Source organism: Melitaea cinxia, chromosome 5 (assembly GCF_905220565.1).
Source record: "Melitaea cinxia chromosome 5, ilMelCinx1.1, whole genome shotgun sequence".
Classification (NCBI taxonomy): Eukaryota; Metazoa; Arthropoda; class Insecta; order Lepidoptera; family Nymphalidae; genus Melitaea; species Melitaea cinxia.
Window position 1 is genome coordinate 808779 of NC_059398.1, and position 25604 is coordinate 834382.

At 36.7% G+C, this 25604-nt stretch overlaps 1 protein-coding gene and 2 long non-coding RNA genes across 4 annotated transcripts in view; 2 read left to right on the top strand and 1 right to left on the bottom strand.

Moving 5' to 3' along the window:
• Positions 1-25604, top strand: part of LOC123653382 (nuclear receptor-binding protein homolog) — a 110208-nt gene that overhangs the window by 76413 nt on the left and 8191 nt on the right. The window contains exons 2-6 of the mRNA XM_045589371.1: positions 23104-23328; positions 23832-23962; positions 24577-24755; positions 25026-25200; positions 25319-25437. Coding sequence (XP_045445327.1) covers positions 23104-23328; positions 23832-23962; positions 24577-24755; positions 25026-25200; positions 25319-25437 — 829 coding nt within the window. The remainder of the gene's footprint in view (positions 1-23103; positions 23329-23831; positions 23963-24576; positions 24756-25025; positions 25201-25318; positions 25438-25604) is intronic.
• LOC123653383 lies at positions 7772-12858 on the top strand. 2 transcript variants are annotated; one of them, XR_006743083.1, is made up of 2 exons: positions 7772-8286; positions 12623-12858. It is a non-coding gene; the product is annotated as an uncharacterized LOC123653383 (long non-coding RNA). The 2 variants fall into 2 exon arrangements; XR_006743084.1 differs by lacking the exon at positions 12623-12858 and adding an exon at positions 8604-8827.
• LOC123653385 lies at positions 8645-9128 on the bottom strand. The gene is made up of 2 exons (XR_006743086.1): positions 9092-9128; positions 8645-8985 (listed from the first exon to the last, which is right to left on the bottom strand). It is a non-coding gene; the product is annotated as an uncharacterized LOC123653385 (long non-coding RNA).

Genomic DNA, 25604 nt, shown 5'->3' on the forward strand with positions numbered 1-25604 from the left:
TACCTTTTTTTATTTTTTTATTTTGTGCATTAGTTTTTTATTTGTATATAGTATATTTATACATATTTAATTTAGTGTTTATGTTTAATATATATTATGTTTTGTGATGATGATGATTACATTACCTGCTCCTCAGACGATTACGCAAGCGCCGAAAATAGTTTTGATTCTTCTAGTTCTGTTTCGGACTTACTAGAAGAGAAATTATCAAAAGCATTTCCTGATAACCTTAACTCCCTCTACTTTGTGCATATCAACGCGCAGAGCATTATGTCTCATTATTCAGACCTTCTCACATCCTTTAGCACTGGCAAAATCGACGGTATCCTCGTATCTGAAACCTGGCTTAAGCCCTCAATCCCATCCACTTTCTGCTCTCTACCCGGCTTCCAGTTGTATCGGAATGATCGCGCTGATCGGGGTGGTGGAGGTGTTGGCATTTACCTACGCAGCCACATCCCCGCCAGTGTTGTTTGCCACTCTAGCCCTCAGAGTCCTCTTGAATATCTGTTCTTGCAACTGGTAGTCCGTCACAAAAAAATATTGCTTGGTGTCCTATACTGCCCAAATGACAAAATAAATTATTTTGACGAGCTCGAAGATGTTTTAGAGAGACTTGTACCCACTTTCGATCACGTGGTTTGCATGGGTGATCTTAACACATGCCTACTTAAACATGATTCGAGGGCTCATACTTTAGATTCCATCTTATCATCATTCAACCTGCATACCCTTCCTTTCTCCGCACCAACGCACTACTTTCCCAACTGTAGACCTTCACTTATTGATCTAATATTTGTCTCTAACCCTAACCTTGCTGTATCTCATGGGCAAATGACAGCTCCATTTTCGCATCATGACCTTATCTTTCTTGCCTACAAAGTGCGACCACCTAGAGTTAGGGCTAAAGTTCTCTTTCAGCGTGACTTTAAGCATATGGACGTGGAACGCTTGAGAGAGGATATTCGGAACACAGACTGGTCAGGTGTTCTCGCGGCAGACAACGTCGATGATATGGTCGTCTCATTTACTACTGAATTGATTAAAATTTATGATACACACGCGCCTGTAAAACCTGTGCGAATCAAACATGCCCCTGCTCCCTGGCTAACACCCCTAATCAAAAGAACGATGGCAAAACGCGACGCAGCTAAAACAAAAAATAAACTAAACCCAACTCAAGAGAACTTGAACAGATATAAAAAGCTACGTAACATCTGCAACAGAATGTGTAGGGACGCTAAGCGCCGTTACATTCACTCATCAATTCAGGGTCTCTGCCAATCCCAAGTTTGGAGATTCCTTAGGTCGTTAGGGGTGGGCAAATCCACGGCAACCTGTCAAAGTTCCGTAGATCTAAATTATTTAAACACACATTTCATTACTCCACCTGTAGCTGTGGATTTCAATACTAAGGCTGCAACGCTTTCATTTTTATCTACTCATGTCTCACCAGACCTACCCAGCTTTTCATTTGAAACAGTCTCGCAGGAGGATATTAAGAAGCATGTCCGGTATATATCAACTAAAGCAATTGGTAGTGACAACCTCAGCCTCGACATGATTCTTCCGGTGCTGGAGGACATTGCACCTGTAATAACTCACATAATAAATTTCTCACTTACATGCAATGTCTTTCCATCACTATGGAAGAAAGCCCTTGTCATACCCTTACCTAAAACTTCTAATCCTACAATCCCTTCTCAATTTCGGCCTATATCCATTCTTCCCTTACTCTCCAAAGTTCTAGAATCCGTTGTTCATAGTCAAATTTACACTCATCTCTCTTCTTACAACCTTTTATGTCCTTATCAATCCGGTTTCCGTCCTTCTCACAGCACAGTTGGAGCGCTGCTGAATGTGACGGAGGATGTGCGGTGTGCAATGGATCAAACCAAGCTCACTGCCATGATCTTGCTTGATTTTAGCAGCGCTTTTAACTCAGTTGATTAAGACATTCTTCTTAGTACCCTGCGCGCGGTTAACATTTCAACCGCTGTCCTTGACTGGTTTCACTCCTATCTTTCTGGACGTCAGCAGTGCGTTACTTTCAACGGCACCACATTAGATTGGATGGAACTTACTGCTGGTGTTCCACAAGGTGGCGTCTTATCTCCTTTGCTATTTTCTGTATTCATCAATAATGTTTCTCGTGTTATCACTTCTCCCTTCCATTTGTATGCAGATGACTTACAAATATACAGACACTTCAAGTTGACTGAGCTGCATGAGGCTGTTGAAACTTTAAATAGCGACCTAGCTGCAGTTCAGGTCTGGGCTAAATCTTTTGGGTTGTTGGTCAATCCTGCTAAATCACAAGCTATTATTATTGGAAATAGTCGATTGAGAAGCAGGCTTGACTGGGGATTGGTTCCTAAAATCTCATACTCTGGGGTTCCGATTCCTTACTGTGATAAAGTTAGGAATTTAGGGCTCATTATGGACTGCAATTTATCTTGGGCAGCTCATGTCAGCGAAGTCAGCAGAAGAATACACTTCACATTCCACTCTCTCAAGCGTCTCCAATATTTTCTTCCATTTCACACCAAAATTATGCTTGCACAAACCCTTCTATTACCTATCCTTGATTATGCTGATGTATGCTATCTGGATGTGACTGAGGAGCTACTTAGAAAGTTAGAGCGTCTCCAAAATCTTGCCATAAGATTCATTTTTGGCCTGCGAAAATTTGATCGCATCTCTCACTTTCGTGCTCAGTTAAAATGGCTCCCCATTCGTCTTCGGCGTGATATGCACATCCTGTCCACCCTCTTCAATATCCTTCACGATCCTAATGCTCCGTTGTATCTTCAATCCCGATTTCACCTCCTGCCCTCTCCTATTCGTTCCAGGCGCCCTGGCAGAGAAGCTATGTTAGATATACCGAAATGTAACACAAAATTTAAGTTAGATTCATTTACGGTACGCGCCTCCGTACTATGGAACAATCTCCCAAGTGACATCAGAACTAGTCCTTCCCTTGTTTCCTTTAAATATAAATTAAAGAAACACTTGCTTTCACTAGCAAATGTGTAATCATCTATAGAATATGTATGTATTTATGTATGTATTGTAGTGAGTTTGTATATGTTTATGTATGTGTATATGTATGTGTGTGTACGTATATGTATATATGTATGTATATATATATATTTGAATATATATGTATAGATTTATCAAATTTATTATGTTTTCTTTTTTCACGTTTTTTTTTTTTCCTGTTCTTAGTAAATCCTCTTGCACTGTTTGCCTCGCTATATTAAACACTTACTCATGACCATGGGTTGACTGGAAGAAATCTCTTTCAGAGATAAGTCCACCTTTGCCATAAATATTATTCTTATGTTGTTTTTACATGTATGTTTTGAGTGCAATAAAGTATATATAACATTTTTGAATATCTTATCAAAAATTGACCGTTCGAGCGGGGAGCAGACGGGGATTCCCGCTGGAACGGTCAATTTTTGTTATGATATTCAAAAATTTTAGTACCCGTTGCCTCTGAGTCTATACTATGTCTATATGTATAGTCTTTATGTTAATAGGATACCTTTATGCATAATATTAATACTATCAAAATATAATATGTGACCTTTCAGTCAGGATTAGTTTCATTTCAGTTTAGTATTACGTGATATTTACCACGTTTGCCAGTAATTATTCTGTGTTAATATTTACGCTTGCAATAGCGCCATGGTCATTCATCGTGAATATTCCGTGAATTTCGATCTGAGTAAAATTTTACTTAAGAATCATTTCAATTTCAAGAAAAAAAAAATATAAATGTTGTCAGGACGGTATGTGCTGAAAAAAATATTGTTGTAACCAAAAGAAGAGGAATATTGTTGTTGAGAATTATTTCTAAGCAATCATCAACAATGTTGACAAATTGTTGTTCGATTGTCTTGTAATTTAATAGTATGTGTAGATCTAGTTATTATATATAATCTAATTTAGTCTACAGTTTTCATGACGAGGGAAACTTAAAGGTGCTAAAATCTTACATAAACAATAACAAAGGAGACTTGTCAGGAAATAAAGGTAATACGAAAAACAAAGGCCGTGTGTCCATACATCACTCACGTGTTGCCAACTTAAGCGCGTAGTTGCAGGAAACGATCCAGAGATAATAGACTGGGGTGGAATAATTTGCTTACCGATTTTTTTTTTATCGGGAAATTTTAGATAATTTAACGGTTTTTGTTAAAATATACGTAAAAGTTAAATAAGTACTATATATGTTTTCATAAATAAATAAACCCTTCACACTCAACGGTCCCCAGTAGGATTTTCTCCTGTGTCGGGGTTCCGGAAACACACACAATACACGAGCACAAACGCCCAGACCACGACAAATATCTATATGGCCAATACAAATGTATATCAAGAGCGGGGATAGAACCAGCGACCGCCAGCGCAACAGCCAGTGCCGTGACCACTGCGCCATCCATGTGACACGTCGTCGTCGACGTCATCTAATTATATATTGATAAAAAAGATGTTCCAAAGTATTGAATCCAATCTTATCTGCACAAACACATGCACATGCATGAAATTAATTTACATTTTTCAACAAAGTAATTCTGATTTTCCAGAATTCTCACAACTTGTCTTCTTTCTAACTTTTAACCTACTTTCAACTTATACAAGTTTGTGTGTCGAATGTCTGTGTACGATAAAATCGGCTACTTTGTGTCCATTTGATAGAAACCACAGCGGAAGATTAATATGCGCAGTTTATTTCGTTCGTCGCGTACCATTGCGTGTCATCAATCAGTGTTACTGCGCATATTTCGATCAACGTCAATATTTACTATAACAATATGCCGGATGTGTTAACAGGCAGACGAAAAGGCTATCTCGACACGTATGCGTTAATTAGTATAATTAATTATGACTTTGTCAAATTTCGATGTGTCTGATTGTTTCGGTAAAGAGTGTGGTTTTATTGTTGTTTGAACAATGATATGTTTATGATACGCGAGGCTTTCCTGTTTGGTAAAATTTTCGAGTTGAAATGTTTACCATATTATATATTATAATGTAGTATAGTTTTAGTGTTTTTTTGTCGTTTTGTAGTTGTTTTGAATAACTGTAGAGAATAATGATCTATTTACATTAACTGTAATGACATTAATTAATAAATAACGTATTTCTAAAGTATTGAATTCATTTTCATTATTTATTTATTTTTACTAAAAGATTAAGTTAGAAGTTTTGCTACACGACGCAGACGAAGAAGCAGAAGAAGCAAGTTCAAAACAACAATCGCGTTAAGATGAAGCAATACAATACAAAAGGTCACGTGAAGTTATGGTTCAATTATGTTACACGAGCTCAAACATGACTCATACAGACGACCACAAAACGAGCAAGAGATATTATGTACATTTGTATAAGCTATTTATAGCCCTTCGTTCAGTAACGAATAAGGGATGCTCTCCATTCTGGGAAGTTAAGATCTCCATCCAAAAATGTACTCTATAGCTTAAGTAAATAAAAATTGAAATCACTATTACATTCCGATGGTACTGGTAAATCAAATGGAATGAAAAAGTAATGAACAAAGAGTAGTGTTAATCGGTAGATAAATATTTTAATGGAACTTTAGAATTAATTGAATTTACAAAAATATCTCGGTAGTTGAACCGAATGTTTCGTGTGTTTACGAATTTATAAGGCTGTGCAAATATATCATTTAAATAACGCAACAAAACTTGCAGATGGAATTATCGAAAACTAACTGTTGCTATCGACTTTATTCGCTCGGAAATTAGCATATTATCTCATATGTTATGCTAGCAAAATGAATAAGTGTTTACCTTTTTCTTTCCTATTGCCTGTCGTACTAAATATTTTTTTCTAAGATTATAGCGTATTCAACCAGATAACCCTCAAACTTTTTTTTATATTATTATTGATTCTAGATACGCCTTGTAGATAGTGTTTTAGTGCGTCATCTTAATATATATAAATCTCGTGTCACAATGTTTGTCCTCAATGGACTCCTAAACTACTTAACCGATTTTAATCAAATTTGAACACTGTGTGCAGTTTGATCCAACTTAAAAGATAGGCTATATTTTATTTTGATATATTATGTTATTATTCAGAAAAGAATAAGGTGATACGAAGTTCGCCAGGTCAGCTAGTTACTTTATATGTCTATTAAATAAACACCACACAAAAACAGATATAGTTTAACACGCAAAACTGAATTCCATTTTTGTTGCTGAAATAAAACCGAGGATCGAACGTCGCTTACTAAAATAGCATCAGAATGAAATGCTACTTTCACTAGCGTTCATATATGGGCATGGATGAGCTGGCTCCAGAGATATATCGCGTTGCACGCTAGAATATAGCGGAATGACCAATCGCCACTTTCGTTGCGTCGCGTCGCCTCGCCTCGTTCTTATTGTGGTGTATTTGCGTACGGTAGTTGTAACATTGCAACTTATTGCAATCTGAACGGCTATTATTATCATTCTTAAAGGTCTGTAATATGTCCAATCAGGTTCTTGTTTTAAGACATTAATTTTGCTCGGCTACTTTGTCTCTTAATGTCTCAAATTTTGAAAATGATTTTAATTAAATTACACAAGGCTGTCGATCTGCAGTATCTTTACTCATATTATAAAGCTGAAGAGTTTGTTTGTTTGCTTGAACGCGTCAATCTCAGGAACTACTTATCCGATTTGAAAAACTTTTTCAGTGTTAGATAGCCCATTTATTTATGAAGGCTATGGGCTATATATCATCACGCTAAGATCAATAGGGGTGGAGCACTAATGACGAAATCTTTCAAAATCGGGGGTTTTATTTCAAGTAACTGTTCCACGCGGACGAAGTTAAGGCAGAAGCTAGTTAAGTAATAAATCGCTTATAGAATAAGGGTAATGCATAATGTTTTACAAATATATAGCCTATTAGATGTTACGAAAAAAAAATATTTAAATTTTGAATGTATAGTTTCCTGTTTTTAATATATTATAGTTAGATATTATTCAGTTGCGTTGCTCATTCTCTTAATCATGTTAAGCTGAAAGTGGGAAGTGTTGCTAATTCCAAGTTCTGTAGAAAGGGACACGTCATTTTCGTTATAGACGTCAGCGTTCAGTAAGACGCTGTTGATGCTGATTAGTAATCGAGGTGAATAATGTTTCATTTATGAAATTAGTTTTGTGCAGCTTAATAGACTTCCACAATTATGTCGTTAGAGAATACATTGTATAAACCGTTTCACTTACAAATAATGTAGCACCATAGTACGTAGATCCATTTTCGACAATTTTTTAATCCACTTCTCGCCTTGATGATCACTCGTAGAATATGCCAATTTTAATATTTTCGAAGATGGATGGGGGTTTTCTTGAACTGGTGACGTAATACGTTCCTTAACATGAAACGTAAGAGATATTTATGAAACGTATTTCAGAGAAATAATATTTACGCTATGATTTGAAATTCCTGGTCTAGTACTTTAATATCGCTGTTTTAATAGCGAAATCGTTTTCTTAACGTCTCTGACATCAAAGTACAAAGGTAACGTCTGTTCTTTGAACACGTCGTTGCCTTTTTGTTCGTTACGCAGAATGATTTAAGTTTCTATTCGTCTCCTCTGTGATTAAATTGGTGAGGTGCTTCGAATAGTGCATCGGAATCTGGAATAGTGCCAGGGCATTGTGGCGAATCGTGCGCCGGCACCGGGTCGACGACACCGGACGCCTCTTCGTGATATGAACGGCAAAATTGTAATGACTGCACATTATCGTACGGACCACTGACGATAACACTACACCCTTAAAACACGAAGAACAAGCTCTAATCACAACCTAAAGACACGCAGAGAATAGAGAAGCCATTAATGAAAGTGAAATTTTTACAACAGTGTTATCGAATCGACCAGCCCACGTAAAAATCGATAGCGAGATAATATGAGACGGGGATTGCATTGATAAATGCACCTGGAAAATAATACATATCTGACATTCGGGATCAGCGCCGTCCGCGCCAACATTCATCATGGGGATTAGACGCCACCGCGCCTCAGCCAAGATGTCCACCGACACGTCACGGATTCCGCTCGTCACTACATCGTAGCGTTATTAATAAACGTGTTAATTCCATCGATGCTGTATCCCGTACATATCACGTGGGCGTCTTTTCGCGAAGTTTGGTAGGACGTAAGTCGTGACGCCGTACGTGTGTTTAAGAATAGACACGCCATTGATTTCGTGCGCGCCTCCTAGGACCCATCGATGCCCCGTTACCGTTTCAGTGAAGGTGAAGTTCAATGTCACGACCTTGCCCGTTTCGTTTTTCTCCGTCGATTGAATCATGCTAGAGATTTTTATGCCTGAACACGATCGTGACTCGTAGAGCGTTATCCGGGCGGATTTTGCAAAATGTCAGTTGTCATTTGTTTTTGTTTTTTACCTGACTAATAATGGTAAAAATTTCCATTTTCTGTAATGTGTATGTATTGATTTTACGCGTAGCAGATAATTAGCATGTTGCTGATACAGTCCTGACGTTGTTTTCATTAAGAATGATTTTATATAAAAAAAGGGTTATATTACAATACTAACATTCCTTTATAGATCTGTCATGAACTTAAGTATATTTCAATGAAACTACAATAGAGTAAATTATCTCTTTATCTACCTTTCGCACATAGTTACACATACATTACATGTGTAGAAAGCTTTCTACGTGATATTTAACGACTGATGATTATAGGTAAACCAAGAAAATAAAAGGATAGTCATTGATTATGTTTTTGTTGTGACTTCTATGATATTTTGTTAAAATAAATTTGTCTTAAGATCATTATTTTGTTACAAGGTTTTTATATGTCAATTATGTACAACACTACCGTCTAAGATGGTGGTCAACTCTTCTCTTACTCTTCTGCTTTGAATCGTGCTTTCACCTTTAGCCATCCAGTTACCACCAGCTACCCTCTTTAAGTCGTCGGTCCATCTGGCAGGAATCAACAATACGTTTGCCGAGTCATAAGCCTTCATTCGAGAACCTTCTAACATATTATTATACAGAGTATGGATTTTTCAAAGTTTTTATTACATACATATAATCACGCCTCTTTCCCGTAGGGGTAGGCAGAGACCACTTCTTTCCACTTGCTACGATCCTTACATACTTCTTTCGCTTCGTCCACTTTCATTATTCCCTTCATACATGCTCTTCGGTTTAGGGTACTCTTGACCTGGCCTTTTTTCAAGACGTCCCTTATTTGGTCTCGGAACGTCCGCCTAGGTCTACCCCTTCCAACCCTACCATCTACACTCGCCTTATACACTTTTTTCGTCAATCGTTCTTCACTCATTCTCTCGACATGACCAAACCATCTTAGTATACCTGTATTATAAAGTTGGCACAATTTCGGTGTTAATTAGCTGACGATTTTACAGTAATAAACAATATACAAACACATTTACTATTTAGTCATTAGTGATTTATTAACGAAACGTATTTTATCGAACAGTGTGTCAAAATAAATAAGTACTACTTACGACGTCATTTGCGGAAATATTTATGAATGGAATTTTTTGTTCGTGATCGAATTACGAAAATAGAAGTAAAATTTTTTCCGTTTATAGCGGAAAGTTGTAGGCTGAAAAAAATCAAACTATAAATTATTGAGAGCTGAGTTGTCTATGTTATACCATTACACCAGAGCGGTCGTCAGAGCGGTGATAGAGTAAGTGAAACCTAAATTTTTAATTGTTAGGGTACGGTCACTTCTACATACAGGAGAATGATATCAAATGAGATTGACACTATTTGCTATATAAAATTTTTATAATTTGCTTTTTTTTTTCTTGTCGGTTCTTGTAAGTTACTCTTTATCACACAAATTCATTTTATGTTACGATTCACCAAAGAGCGTATTAAAACGTACTTATCGATATTAATGTAATGACTTAGTATAAATTAATTTGAACACCATCTACTACCAACCAATCCATTACAAATATGTATAAGTATAGGAATATCAAGCACGAGTTTTTCGTTAATTTTAATAGCTTTTAGCGGTAACATGTTAATTAATATGATAATTTTAGATAGAAATGTATGGAGGGATGTTAATGAGGGTAATATATTATCGTTCTTGGCCTCGTGTGAGTTCGTGTATCTGTCGTATTGCCAACTTTACAATTCCGATCGCAAAAGGCGCCCCAAAGCGTACCTAACGAAATTAATTCGTTATATTATTAAGTCTAATATAATTTATATGAAACGTAGCGTCTTTTCCCTTTTTTTCTTTTTTATATATAAGTTTTTTTTTTAGTGGAGTAATTTTTGAAACTGAATTAAACCGGTCAGTAAACGTTCCGATTCTGGACGGTATGATGTCCTTTGCATAAATGAGAAAACTTGGTACTTAATCCACCAAGTTGTTCTACTTTGGGGTAGGCGATAGCGGAGAATTTCCATAGCACGATTGACGATCGCTATCATGTGTTTCTAATAACGACCGGAACCGACGGATTTAGGCTTCGATCAACCCTCAGCGATAATAAAATTTTCGCACCATTTTAACAAAGCGGCTGTCTAGACTGTACGTAGATATATAACAGCTCATAAACGCTCCCTTAATAACTTGAACGATGTATTTTTAAAGCATAAATGTTTTGATCTCCCCAACTTGAGATCAAGTTGAGATACGAGTATAATAGGTCCTTGATAACAACTCTCAAATTGTGATTCAGCCGTCTCCAAGTTTCATTTTTCATGAAAAAAAAAGTAACCGATATCCTGCTCCACGGTCTACTTTTGTACACCAAAGTCAATAATATTGTTTCAGCGGCTTTGTCGTGAAATGATAAAATTTGACTGAAAGCTATTTCGCAGTTAAAATATTAAAATATTGACTGATACCTACTTTCCACAAGTTTACCGATTGGTAGACTATGATTGGATTAAATCGCGAGGGATTTTCCTATTCGTAAGTACTTTGAATTGGATCAAATCCTATTAAAGATAATGAACCATTTTATAGTAATAGACTAGCCCGTTGACGCAGTTTGTAGTGACCCTGCTTTCTGCTCCGGGGGTTTTGAGTTCGATTCCCACCCTGGAGTCTGGGTGTAATGTATATATTTATTTATATATGTATTATTTATGAGTATGTTTATCAAAAAAAATATGTAGGTATACCAGTCGGCTGTTACCTATAACACAAGCATTTACTACTATTATAGTTGCTTACTTTAGGAACAGACGACCGTGTGTGTATTGTGTAGATATTTATTATTTATTTATTATTATTATAGTAATTATGCTTTACTGCCTAAAATGTAACTGTAAATATATTTTTTAAAACCCTTAACTTTTAACTTACATTATAAAAATGAATGTAAGTTTGTTTGTTACGCTTTCACGCGAAAACTACTAAACCGCGATCATCATGAAACTTTGTACACATATTCGTGGTAGGTATTAGAAGGAACACAGGATACTTTTAATTTTAAACAAACTGAATACGAGCGATGCTACCGGTCAAAGCTAGTAAATAATTAATTAAATGAACTATCAAATCACTCCATTAACTCCCTGACTCCCTCACCAAGAGTATCAGGGGTCAGAAAAACCTAATGACAAAAAATAGGTCAAAGTGTTTCTGTCGCGGTATGCACGATTCTTTAAAAGAAGAGATAATCCCGAACTTTAAAAATGTGAATGTAGATAACACAAGACCAGACACAAGAAGACGTGTTATCAAGAATTAAGGTGATCTTTGAAAACATTGATCTCATGGTTGGTGGTGAATAAAAAACTCCCAACAACTTACAAGTTAAGAATAATTCAAATGAGTGACGTAGTCGATTAAGCTGTTCACCAACCTTTATCCTTCATAAAAATGACCACTCTAGTTTTAAGTCTATCCAAAAATAATTTCAAAAACTAACTATTTGAAGAAGTTAGATTAAAGAACAGTAAATAACAAGCAAAAAAAAACATCAAAACAATGACAGACAGTGTATATAGAAACAAAACTGCGATCCGCTGTAAGTGCCAAGTGATCACGCGTGGGTGCGTGGCGCCGAGCGACTGATATCTGCCTCCTTCATCGGCGCGAGTCACATTCACGACGGCATTTGGCTTCGATCAGCGATCGTTTGTCCGCTGAGCTGTTGAGATCAGAAGGACGAGATTTTGTTTCGACGAATGATAAGTTATGTCGACATTAACGCAGAAGCGACATGTAGATTTACATAGGAAAATTGTAGCGATTGATCAGTTAAAATGCATAGTTAATTTTAAGGTGTAAACATATAAATATATAAATCTTAGGGCACTTAATTTCGTCATAAACGCTTCACAGTGGAATGTGAATTCAATGTATGTTAGAAAACTCGCACAATACAAACAAATACGCCAAAACTACGACTAATATCTGTATTCTGCTTTTTTTTAATAAATTAAATATACATTCACCCAGACTAACACGAGAATTGAACCCGCAACTCGCGGAACAGAAAGCAGGGTAATACAAACTGCGCCAATGGGACGGTTGGGAGTCAAAAAATATTGTAATCCCTATTGTAATGTAAAACTAAGTGTACTGTAAAATAATGTATAATATTATTACTAGATTGGCTGTAACGATGTGGGCTATACAATAAATCAGATGACAACGCAGTGAGGTCACCTTGACCTACCGCAGACGCAGAAGTACCTGTAAACTGTCCATCGCTACAACAGCCTACATCCATTGTGAACTAGTGCGTCGTGATTCAATCGCTCTTGTAGTTATTGTTTACATTTGTATCTAGACAACTGTTGTATGTAACTTCAACAGTGTTTTAATATACTTTTTTAAATATAAAAGTTTATTTACCCCATTTCACCCCGTAAGGGGTTGATTTTCGGAAAATCACGAAAGACGTATTTGCTTATTTACTTTTGGGAGTACTACGTAGTTTCAAGTCGAAATATCGATTTAATATTGTTTCGGAATACAAATTTTGAACAACCTTTTTACCCAGACACTCATAAAAAAAATATGCTTATTTTCGTATATTCGTATATCGCACCTTCGGTGGAACAAGGGCTCAACTCCACTTTTTGTAATTTTACAGGAGAGCCATTTTAAAGTTTTTTTTACATTCCGAGTCGTATTATTCGTCTTTGTACTGCTTCAAAGTGTTTGTTCTTTGCATGAAATACGACCTATTTATTTGTGAATATGGCCATGTAGTTTGCAAGTGCCAAATATTTTTTGTTAATTGCTATTAATATTTTTTTCAAAATAAGGTGTACATTTATGCCTTTGTTCCACCAACATTTAAATCGTTTTGTAATTATGACCATATTTATCGTTCGTGTTTCAAAGATTTTGAAAAATAGAAATTAGTTTATTTGTTGCAAAAAATGTTTTATTTTATAATTAAACATCTTTTTTAGGAACTTCTGTTGAAAAATCTTAAAAAACTCTAGCGAAACTCTTTGGAATTTGCCTTTAAAATTAGCGTTAATATTAACGTTATAAAATCTTTGTCCATATTACTCAGTCCGTTTTACTTTACTCTTACAAATCAAACTCACTTACTCACTAACTCCACTTGAACAAATCAAAACTAACGAACATAAAACTACAAACAATCTTCATAGTTATTGTTGTACAGACCACTTTGGCATTTTACAGTAAATATCTAACAAAAAAAAAAAAACGATAAAAAGAAAACGTATCTAAGAAACTAAAATAATAATAGCAACGATGCTTTCATAGAAAACAAATGAATCACGTAGCGCGAGATCTATCCCTTAAAGAGGTATCTGTAATTTCACCCCATCTCATCCCGTGGGTATCGTAAGAGGCGATAGAGGAAAAACCACTAGAGGGTGGGCAGCAGCGCCTTCTAAGCACAGCCTAGCAAGCGTGGCGATTACGCCAAATCCCCCTAAATGGCAGACACGACAAAAAATTGTCCCCCAGTCCCCGGCGGCCCCGATAACGGCGGGGCAAGAGGCTATAATCTCCGACAGAAGCCAGGCCACCACACCCAACGACGACACTTGGCCCTGGCAACATATAACGCTAGGACGCTGCGGACCGACGCGAAGCTCATTGAGTTGAAAGAAGCTCTCAGCAGGTTGAGCTGGGATATTATAGGCTTATCTGAAGTCCGAAGAGAGGGAGAGGACTCGACGTCTCAAGTCTGGCAACCTGCTGTACTATCGGGAGGGCGACTAACAGTCCCAGGGTGGTGTCAGGTTCCTCGTCCGCTAGGCTCTCGTCAACAACATCGACGTCGTCAGGAGAGTGTCGAGCAGGGTGGCGTACCTTATACTCAGAATATCCAAACGGTATTCGCTAAAGGTCATACAGGTTTACGCACCGACCTGGACACATCCATATGACGAAGTGGAAGCTATGTATGAGGAAATCTCTACAGCCATACATAGCTCTACATGCCACTACACTGCTGTGATGGGGGACTTCAATGCGAAGCTAAGCAGACGATGCGGTGATGAGTTGTGAGTGGAGCAATTTGGATACGAGCAACGGAACTCGGAGAACGGAACTCTGGGCAAAACACATGAGTTCACGTTATTTTTGAGGTAAACTTGTGGAGGCCTATGTCCAGCAGTGGACTGTATAGGCTGTAATGATGATGAACGGAACTCCCGGGACTGGCTACTGACTGACTTCATGGAGAAGGAGGGACTCTTTATAATGAACTCCTTCTTCAGGAAGCCGGAACGGCGCAAATGGACCTGGTTGAGTCCCGACGGCACCGTCAGGAACGAGATAGACTTTATCATGTCGACGAACAAGCACATATTTAGTGATGTCTCAGTGATCAATGCTGTGAAAACAGGAAGTGATCACCGACTTGTCCGAGGCACATTGAATAACGATGTCAAGTTTGAGAGGGGTCGGCTGATAGGGTCTGCGCTCCGACCTGCGCCTGCTCAGATTCAAAACCCCGAGAGCTTTCAACTCGAACTCCAAAATCGCTTTGGCCTGTCGCCTGGCCGACTGCGTAAATGTGGATGAGCTCAACGACGGGCTGGTGGAAATTGCCCGTGCGGTACGGTCTAAGTTCTTCAAAACCCGCTGCCAAAAAAAAAGAACCAACGTAGGACCGATCGTCGTCGAAAGCATTAGGAGAGGCTTATGCTCAGCAGTGGGCGTCCATGAGCTGGTATTATGATGATGATGATGATGATTTTTTTATTCTGGTGGTCTTCAACGAAGGTGGCTTGGATGCTATAAATTTGAGGCACATGCATTTCTTCGATATTCTGAATGTCTTTGTCATCATTTAACATCATCAAAACTTTTCGACTTCGGGATCCCATTTTTCCCTGAAAATTTAACTGTATAACTTAGAATAAAGCTTCAGAGTTTAAACAGCAACACCATTTTAAAATTAAAAAAAAAAATATTTTTCACAATGTAATCAACTACTCAGAGTTAGAAAGGAATTCGGTATGAGAAAGTATGAATTGTTTTTATGCCTATTTTATAAAACATGTATTGGAATAACAACACCACATTTGTTCATAACACTATAAAATAATAAAAATGTTGGAAGTACAAAGTCGCAAATGTTGCAATGGCTTTGTCTTTCCAAGCATTTGCTCACGAAAAAGGCATAAGTGTGCTAAATATGACTTTGTCTCTCCAGGAATATCAAATATCAAAAGCCATATTTACCTTAGCGGCTTTGGCGCTCCAAGATAAAAACATTGCGCGCGGGGGCAACGGCGCAACTGACCAATGAGACGATGTCGCGCCAAAACGCCCACCAATTCGATCCAAAATGACAAAGACACTATTGCCGTGTAGCGACTTTTAAAGTGAATCTAATGGGAGTCTTTATCCCACTAGATACTAGAGTGTTTTTTGGGCATTTCTGCATATTTAACTCATTTTACGATTTTTTGTAAGATACGCCCTTGTTCCACCGAAGGTGCGATATGCTTATTTAAAAAAACGAGATCATAATATAGTTGAAGGCTTTTTCTAGTTATGTAAAAAAAATAAAAAAAATTGGCATGTTTTGAAGAGAAAATAGTCGACTACGAAATACCGTTTTGGTAAATAATTATCTACCTAAAACGGTCTTAAAATTAATCACTACATAATGTAGTCTAAGATACACATTACCGCTACAACTTATTTAACATTAATGTATTAAACCTATGGAATCATTCTTTGTAGGAGATTTTCCATTGTCTGGTGAAAATTCAAACAAAATCTATTCTTAGCGTATTCTGCTTTCCTTGTATGGACAAAGAGAACGGGTATAGCGAACTACAATAGCGTTGAGAATTGAGATCGATTCTGCTTTGCCTACGCCTCTTGTTACTATAGCTTAGTACTAAAATCAATGCTCTACCGGGAATCCCAAAACGTGGAATCTAATTTCGATCTTAAAAAGAATAAATTTTTGGTTGATAATCAAAAAAATTTGCTTCGTTTCAAAATAATTGCTATTTATATATTTTTCGTAATGTGTTTTGTTATTTTTATCGCAGTTTAAGACTTAAGTTGTTTTAATTAAAATATGTCAAATAACTTTATTTGCTGTAAAACTATTTAATCTAAGACTTTTTGCCTTCATTCGTTGATGATTTTCATTGTTCAGTTTTTACTGAATCTTAATAATTAGGACCACGCTGCAAGATACACCCTACAAACATACAAACCACTTATCGTAGAAAATATCCCGCAATGATGTAGAAAACGTATTTAATATTTTCATATAAGTTTCCCATTTTAATCTGACCAAACATTTTCCACGATCAACGTGCCATATTAAAAATGATGAATCGTTAAATTTTTAGGGCTCAATATAAAATTAATGCCTTTATACAGCACACAGATAGCTCAACGAACGAAACAATTCAATTATTTTGAGCGATGCTACTATACTATATCGCGTCCCCTGCGCCCGCAACGTACAATTTAATTAGCCTCTGTTTGATACCGTTTATTACACACCAGTGCGTTAACCTGGATGAGACAAACTGTATATCGAAAACGTAAATATATATTTTTTTTTTATTTAATAATTGGTTTTCGCTTCAGAGTGATAAAGTACGCGATGGTGATCAAAGAGAAATTTTGAAGGTTTAATGATTTTGAGAAGGCCCAAAAACTTCGACAAGATATATTGTAAATTTAAACTGTAATCAGATATTGGAGATTTTGTCAGAAATGTAGTTATGATAATGTGGTGGGTAGGTCCATAATTTGTATTAAACCTTACTTAAAAAACACAATCGTGCAGAAATGTAAGGGTTACAAGGAAAGATGCGCAGAACCATTCGTGGCACATGTACAAAGCATGGATGGCTCCGTGACGTCAGCGAGTGAGCTCTGCACTCCGAGATCTGTTGCATCTTTAATTGTTGATGTCGCTATAAGCATTATAGTACCGTTAAACAGTTGCGTTTTTTATTTTAACAGTGTGCGTGTTATGTTCTTTAAATAAATTATGACATGTTTTGTTTATATTTTAGTTTATCATGATTCATGAACTACTTTCGTTTTCTATATTTGGATAAATATCGCTGACCAAAGAATCATCGAGTTATAAAACGATGAGACGCTCGAAAATCGTAAAGTTGGACATTCCTAACATCTTGTGGAGAAAATTAAATAAGAATCTAAAAGCAGTATGAAAATTATTTGTGACTGTTAAATGTCGAAAACTCGAGGAAAGGTTTATTTCTGGCCTCCAGTATCTTTTCAATTGTTAAATTTGTTGTTAATGGTTTGTATTCTAATGAAAAACCGTCGCCAGTAAACTGTCTGTAACTGTCCAAATTAAAATTTTCAATGAATTTTAAAACTACATTAAAAACGTGTTTGAATTAAACACGTAGCTAAAAAGCCAGTGGAAGTCATAATTTTAATGGCTCTGATATTATTGGTCGAGTGACCGCTTTTCCGCCAGTTGGAGTCTTTGCAGGCGGCAAAACGATTTTTTTTTTTAATGAAAACGCAGCTAAATTAGACGTAGCCATTTGAAAAGGCGCTGATTTCTGCCGGTGCATAAATTGCACGGAGAGAAATCGCTCGTTACCCGATATAAACGCAAGGCCAAGTCAGATAATACTGATGATATTCTGAATATAAAACGCTGTAATTATTTTTTTATAATATAATCAGAAATATTATGTAATACAGATAATTATTGTGGATTCTGAAACACTTTAGTTATATAATGAACGCTGTAACGGAATAGTGACTTTGGACAGCATTTTTTGGTTACTTCTTGAGATTTATATTCGATTATAAACACCGTTGTCGTTTGGGTATGTACATGTCATGAAACAGACACTAATATTAAGTGAAGCTTACTACAATATATTAGTGAAAACCGCATCTAAATCGGATAAGCCGTTTCTGAGATTAGCCTACACAAACATATTCATCATTATCATCATCATTACAGCCTATCGCAGTCCACTGCTGGACATAGGCCTCCACAAGTTCACGCCAAAAATAGCGTGAACTCATGTGTTTTGCCCATAGTTACCACGCTGGGCAGGCGGGTTGGTGACCGCAGGGCTGGCTTTGTCGCACCGAAGACGCTGCTGCCCGTCTTCGACCTGTGTATTGCAAAGCCAGCAGTTGGATGGTTATCCCGCCATCGGTCGGCTTTATAAGTTCCAAGGTGGTAGCGGAACTGTGTTATCCCTTTGTCGCCTCTTACGACACCCACGGGAAGAGATGGGGTGGCTAAATTCTTTAGTACCGTAGCCACACAGTACCCGTAGCCACACAGTACACAACACAAACATATTATATTTACATTTTTATTGTATGTATTGATAAAGTGATGATTTTAGTCAAGTGCATTTTAATTTCTAATGAATCCCTAACGAGTACGTAGTGTGGTGTATCTGAATGCGTCGATTTGTGGTTTCGGAGCTTCCAAAAGGATGAACGATTTTCGAATCAATTTGATTGAGTTTCATTCCAAATGTTGCTCAAAGTTTTTTTTTCAGTTTTCCGAATTAGATAAAGTATTCATATAAATAATGGCTCGTTTTGTACGCTAGAATATTTATTGCTTTTTTTTTGACATTTCAATTAATGTAAAAACATGAAGATGAAACTCATGAAAATTTTATCCAATTTGTATATTTTATACACTTTTTTCATATCATATTTTTTATTTATATACATTTTTTTTGCTAATTATTTCGCTATAAAATTAGAATATTGTTAATTATATGATTATGTAATAAAATAATACCAATTTACCTATAATAATCATTCTTGTTATCTTTTTTCCATAAAAATGCTATATTTACCTTGTAGGTATGTCATAAAAACCCATTACGGAGTAGTTCGATACACAAATAGGCAATATCAGACTTCAGTGGCCATAAAATGGGATATGCAAACGATATTATGCAACTGCAGTAGTTCCTGAACGTTTGTCGACTTGCAATAAGTACGAGAAATGGAATTTCATACTTTTTTATTCTTAAATTGAGTCTTATACTATTTCGTCAAGGATGAGGAGAGTTTTTGGAATATTCTTTACTCTGTAGTAGCAGTTTTCAGGTTTTTCAGAGCTAGTTAAATAGTTAGAATTTTTTTTGTGGCGATAAGTGCTACAGAAATATGTGCCAAATTGATGCCAATTTGGCTGCATTTAAATAACATCAGAAGATTTAGTCTGTCCCTGCAGAGAAATAAAGCAGTCATATTTCGTTTTCTTTGAACGTTTATCGTTTATTTTAAAAGTATTACGAAATTAATTAAACAAATTATGTCATTAAACAAAAGACACATGCGACACGGTCGTTATCTCGAGACCTGTGACTGCTGACTCTAATGCGAAGCATAACGTGACTGTTTTACGAGCATATACCCAATAAATATTCACAAGAAATTTTATGAACGCTGTTACACTATTTCATCAAATGTTTTTAACCGACTTCCAACAAAGGAGTAGGTTCTCAGAGGCTTATGTCCAGCAATGGACCGCGGTAGCCTGAAATGAGACACAAACAAGCTACAATACATTATCAATAGCAATCGCTTGAACTTAAGAAGTAACGTAATTACTATCTAACTGCCTATTTTCCAGATAATTCTCTAACCGAGTAATGACTATCATCGGTGATTGTTCTAAGCATAATTCACACTAGTAATGAATAATAAATTGACGATTAATGACGATATTTGACGCGACAGTCATGATAAATGTCCAACTGTCCATAATGGATGAATGTTAATTTTCCAGACGACATACCAATACAATTTACATACATCTTACAATGAGTGTATTGTGTCGTTACGTGTTTGTGTGACGTCTGTTACTTGCTCGTAATGTTTGTATGTATGTGTAAATGGAATGATATTTTCATTACATATATGAAACAATAGTATACGTATGATCAAACAAAAACCGTGTGAAATGACGTCTAAGCTTTTAATGACTTTGAAATGTTTATTTATAACTAGCGACCCGCCCTAGCTTCACTCGGGTGCAATGCTTATACTAAATATAAAATAAATATTTGCAATGTAAGCGCAAAAAAATGTGTTTAATATACGACATCACATTAGAAACCTCTAAAACTATCAGTGTTCCTCTACTATATTATACATGTTTTATACTTATAGACCTTCCTCTGGAATCGCGCTATTTACTAAAGAAAACCGCATCAAAATTCGTCGCGTAGTTTTAAAGATATAATCATACAGACAACGGGAAGCGACTTTGTTTTATACTATGTTTACAATAAATTAATTTATTTTAATGTATGTGCTTTGTGAAACAGAAATGATGAATGTATTAAAATATGTCAACCGTGCTAATTAGGTTTCATCTGCTACTAATTGCAACTAATCCATTTCATTATGAAAATTGTATTTAATCATCGTTAGCGCAGATGCGGAAAACGTGATCAATGTTACAGTATTTCAATCAAAATCAGCACTTTGACATTGCATCGAACATCTTCGCGGTTATTTAAATCAGCTACTTTTAAAACTGTCTTTGATAAAATTAATGTTATTTCAAAATTAATTTACTAAACGACTTCAAGGTTTCATCTGTATATGTTTTATACTTCATTTATACCATAAACAATATTTATTTTTACCTATACTAATATTATAAAAAAGGTTAAGTTGCTAGCTTTGTTTGTATGTAGGGGGTAATCTTCACAAATACTAATCCGATCACGAAAATTCTTTCAATAACAGAAAGCTACAGTATTCAGGAGTCACATAGGCTATATTTTATTGTGATTGAACGAAAAATTCAGTAAAAAATCTTATATAAAAAAATTGTCGTGTCACAATGTTAGTTACAATACTCCTCCGAAACGGCTGGATTTTTATGAAATTTTGTGTGCATATCGAGTAGATCTCGGAATCGCTCAACATCTATTTTTCATACAGCTAATTTATAACGGGGGGGGAGGGTCAATCATATATGTGGCAATACAACGTTTGCGGGATCAGCTAATGATTTAAATAAAACACTAACATTATTATGTTAGTAAAGATAACGGTGAGCGTTAGTGACACCTTTATTTGATTCCGTATTGCTTATTACCATACATTCATAACCCTCTCTAGGTAGCCTCTAGTAGCTACGTGTATAAAAAAATATGCTGTCTAAATGTATAAATATACAGAGAAAAAAAATGTCTGGAATTTAAAGACTTTATTTTTATATGAATATATAATTTTTATCACTTGATATAACAACGTATATAAATAGCTCGTTCACAAAGTGCGCAGAGGATTCAATTGAATGATTGGTCCCCGGAGGAAACACTCGTCCCACTGATTCGACGTCGTATATCGTCTATATGTTAATAAACGACCGTTGTTTGCAAATCGTATCATCGCATCGAGGAATCGATGATCTAATAATATAATACCAAACGCTGAAATTAAAATGTAAAATCAACAAGGATGTGATCGTGATTTCCAAAATAAATTCTTATCATAATACCAAGAAGTCGTAAAATATATAAATCGCTTCAGTCTGTATATCCCACTACTGGGAATAGGCCTCTTTCCCCATGTAAGAGAAGGATCAGAGCTTAATCCACCACGCTGCTCCAATACGGGTTGGCGGATATATTCCCTACTACGAGTAACGATCGCTATCAGGTGTACATGATAACAACCGGGACCGACGGCTTAACGTGCTCTCCCAGGCACGGTGGAGAGACACACAAGGACTGCACAAACACCCAGACCACGGCAAACACGTGTATGGCTAATACAAATGTTTTTTATGTGCGGGGATCGAACCTGCAACCGCCAACGCAAAACCTGCAACCTCCAACGCAACAGGTACAATCCATGGCTGTAACCGTTGCGCCAACGCGGCGTCAATATTTATTAGTGTAATTATATAGAGTTAGTGTAATTAAAACTGCTTCTAAACGTCAAAGTAAAACTATCAAGCTTTTGTCATAGATCACAGATGTGACGATGATCGTAATTTCCAAAATAAATTCTGATCGTAATACCAATAAGTCGTAAAATAAAGAGAATCAGTGTAATTAAAACTGCTTCTAAACGTCAAAGTAAAACGATCAAGTTTTTGTCAATATACAGAAACGATAAGCAATGCGCTAACTGGCTTTATTACACATTAGTGTATATATAATAATTATAATATATTAAACTAATAACTATAATATTAATTAAAAGGTTCTGAAATATAATTAAGTTCATGGATCATTGCTGACATGTATCAGCTATAGATTACGCTTCACGTCAACTTTCTCGTAGAGGCTTTTACTAAACTTAAATTTGATAGCTCCTTGCGAATAACACAGAAAACGCTCGAATAAAGGCCTAAAATGATAATAATAATACACTTTATTGTATACCAAAAACAGAAATAATACATAGCAAAGCGGCCTTATCGCTAAAAAGCGATCTCTTCCGGGCAACCTTAGGGCAAAGCAAAAGGGTCTAGTGTCAGCATAGGTGTACAAGTTATACATGCATGCATACATACATACGTGCATACATACATTTAAATACATAAATACATTATAATTATACATTACCTGTTAATGTTATTTAAGATAAAATTAATTTATGCTCGTTATTGTTTCCAGGTCGAACAACGAGATGTCCCAGGTATCGACTGCGCGCACCTCGCTATGGACACAGAGGAAGGTGTCGAGGTCGTCTGGAACGAAGTCCAATTCTCTGAAAGAAAAAACTTTAAGGCACAGGAAGACAAGATACAAATGGTGTTCGACAACCTCACACGGCTCGAACATCCGAACATCGTCAAGTTCCACCGGTACTGGACAGACACACATAACGACAAACCAAGGGTGAGTCTTTGCACATAGTATACTCTTATATGTTTTAATTTGTCTAAATACTAGCTGTGCCCGCGACTTCATCCGCGCTGAATTGAAAAAAAAAGTTATTGTTCAGTTCGCAGAGTTCCTAAGTTACTCCTTACTACATCAGCTATCTGACAGTGAAAGTCCCGTCAAAATCGATCCAGCCGTTTCAGAGATTAGCCGGAACAAACAGGCAGATAGACAGACAAAAATTGTAAAAATTGTCGTTTTGGTATATGTACCGTATACATTCATGCATATACATTTAGTAAAAAGCGGTTATTTTGATATTACAAACAGACAATCCAATTTTATTTGTTTGTATAGATGTGGACTGTATTACACCCTTTTTGCTGAGAATCTAGTTTAATCGTATCATCAATCTTAAAATTTTCGTTAAGACAAGGCTGCCCAACTATAAGTTAATGAATGGAAATTTGTCTTCGATAGTAACTGTAAAACACATGTTTTTGTTTACCCCGTTTCAGGTCATATTCATAACAGAGTACATGTCGTGCGGATCTCTGAAACAATTCCTAAAGCGAACCAAACGAAACGTCAAACGGCTGCCACTACAGGCCTGGAAACGATGGTGTACACAGATACTTTCAGCTTTAAGGTGTGTTAATGTATCATGTAAGGTATAATCTATGTACGTTGAAATTGTTCAACAAAATAGGAATTTCACACATTGAAGATGGTGCAATCACTTAAACATACATACATACATATAATCACGCCTATTTCCCGTAGGGGTAGGCAGAGACCACCTCTTTCCACTTGCTACGATCCTTACATACTTCTTTCGCTTCATCCACTTTCATTATTCCCTTTATATATGCTCTTCGGTTTAGGGTACTCTTGACCTGGCCTTTTTCCAAGACGTCCCTTATTTGGTCTCGGAACGTCCGCCTAGGTCTACCCCTTCCAACCGTTCCATCCACACTTGCCTTATACACTTTTTTCGTCAATCGTTCTTCACTCATTCTCTCGATATGACCAAACCATCACTTAAACTACTTTTTAAATAGAAACTAGTGGTTCAACTCTAGGAAATCGCACCATTGCAGATGCAAATGTTTATGTACATTGTTTCATACAGACAACTGTCCAATCTACGTTGTGTGAAACGTCATAGTCTACTAGATTATATTTTATGAAAAAATCTATTCGACTTAATCGCTTTTCTTGTCACTTACCATTTAATACTAAATGGTTAAACTCTCCGATCAGCTATCTCCACGGTTGCGTGCCACCGATCGTCCACGGCAACCTGACTTGCGACACGATATTCATCCAACACAACGGGCTCGTGAAGATCGGCTCAGTGGCTCCCGACGCGATCCATCACCACGTGAAGACCTGCCGCGAGAACATGAGGAACATGCACCTCATCGCTCCCGAATACGGATGTGAGTGTCTCACTTACATTCTTACTAGTTTTAGGGAGGACTTTAGTTTCCCTCATCTCAGTTTAAGCACAACTTAAGTCACCAATCGCGTTTGAGAGATCATATATTGAATTTCAGTGACGAAACGGGAATTTTGATTCTAGGTAAATATGTAGATGTATGAGGTAAATATCAGATTTTCGTTTGAGCAATAGTTGTGCCAGAATTTTAGATGAGCGGAAACTGTAGTGATATTACATATTTATTGCAACTTTATTTTCCTCGGATCAGCATCTCAAATGGTGACGCCAGCGATGGATATCTACTCGTTCGGCATGTGCGCTCTCGAGACCGCCGCTCTTGAGATACAGGGCAATGGCGACTCCGGTAGCCACGTCACCGAAGATCACATCGTTCGTACCGTTGAGTCCCTGGAGGAGCCGAGGCAGAAGGATTTCATATACAGGTACACTATTTAACCCAACAGGTACCCGAGTCGGTAAGTCTGGCCACTGGGTTCTAACTTTGTGTCGTGCCGTTGAGATTTGGGTCAGAGTCTAATGTTACGGAATCTGTGTTTTCAGGTGCATAAATAAGGATCCGGCGAAGAGGCCAACGGCTAGAGAGCTCCTGTTCCACCCTTTGCTCTTCGAGGTTCACTCTCTCAAGCTGTTGGCGGCGCACACTCTCGTCAATACTAGTGGTAAGCTAACTTACTCCTCTTCACAGTAGTACGGACATAAAATTTTATCTTTGCCCTTCTTATATATTGTTACGTGTTAGGGTTCGAAGGATTTGGAGAGAAAGACCTGCTGACTCTTTTCAAGACTTTATTCACTAGCACTAGGTCCAACACAAAGCACTAGGTTC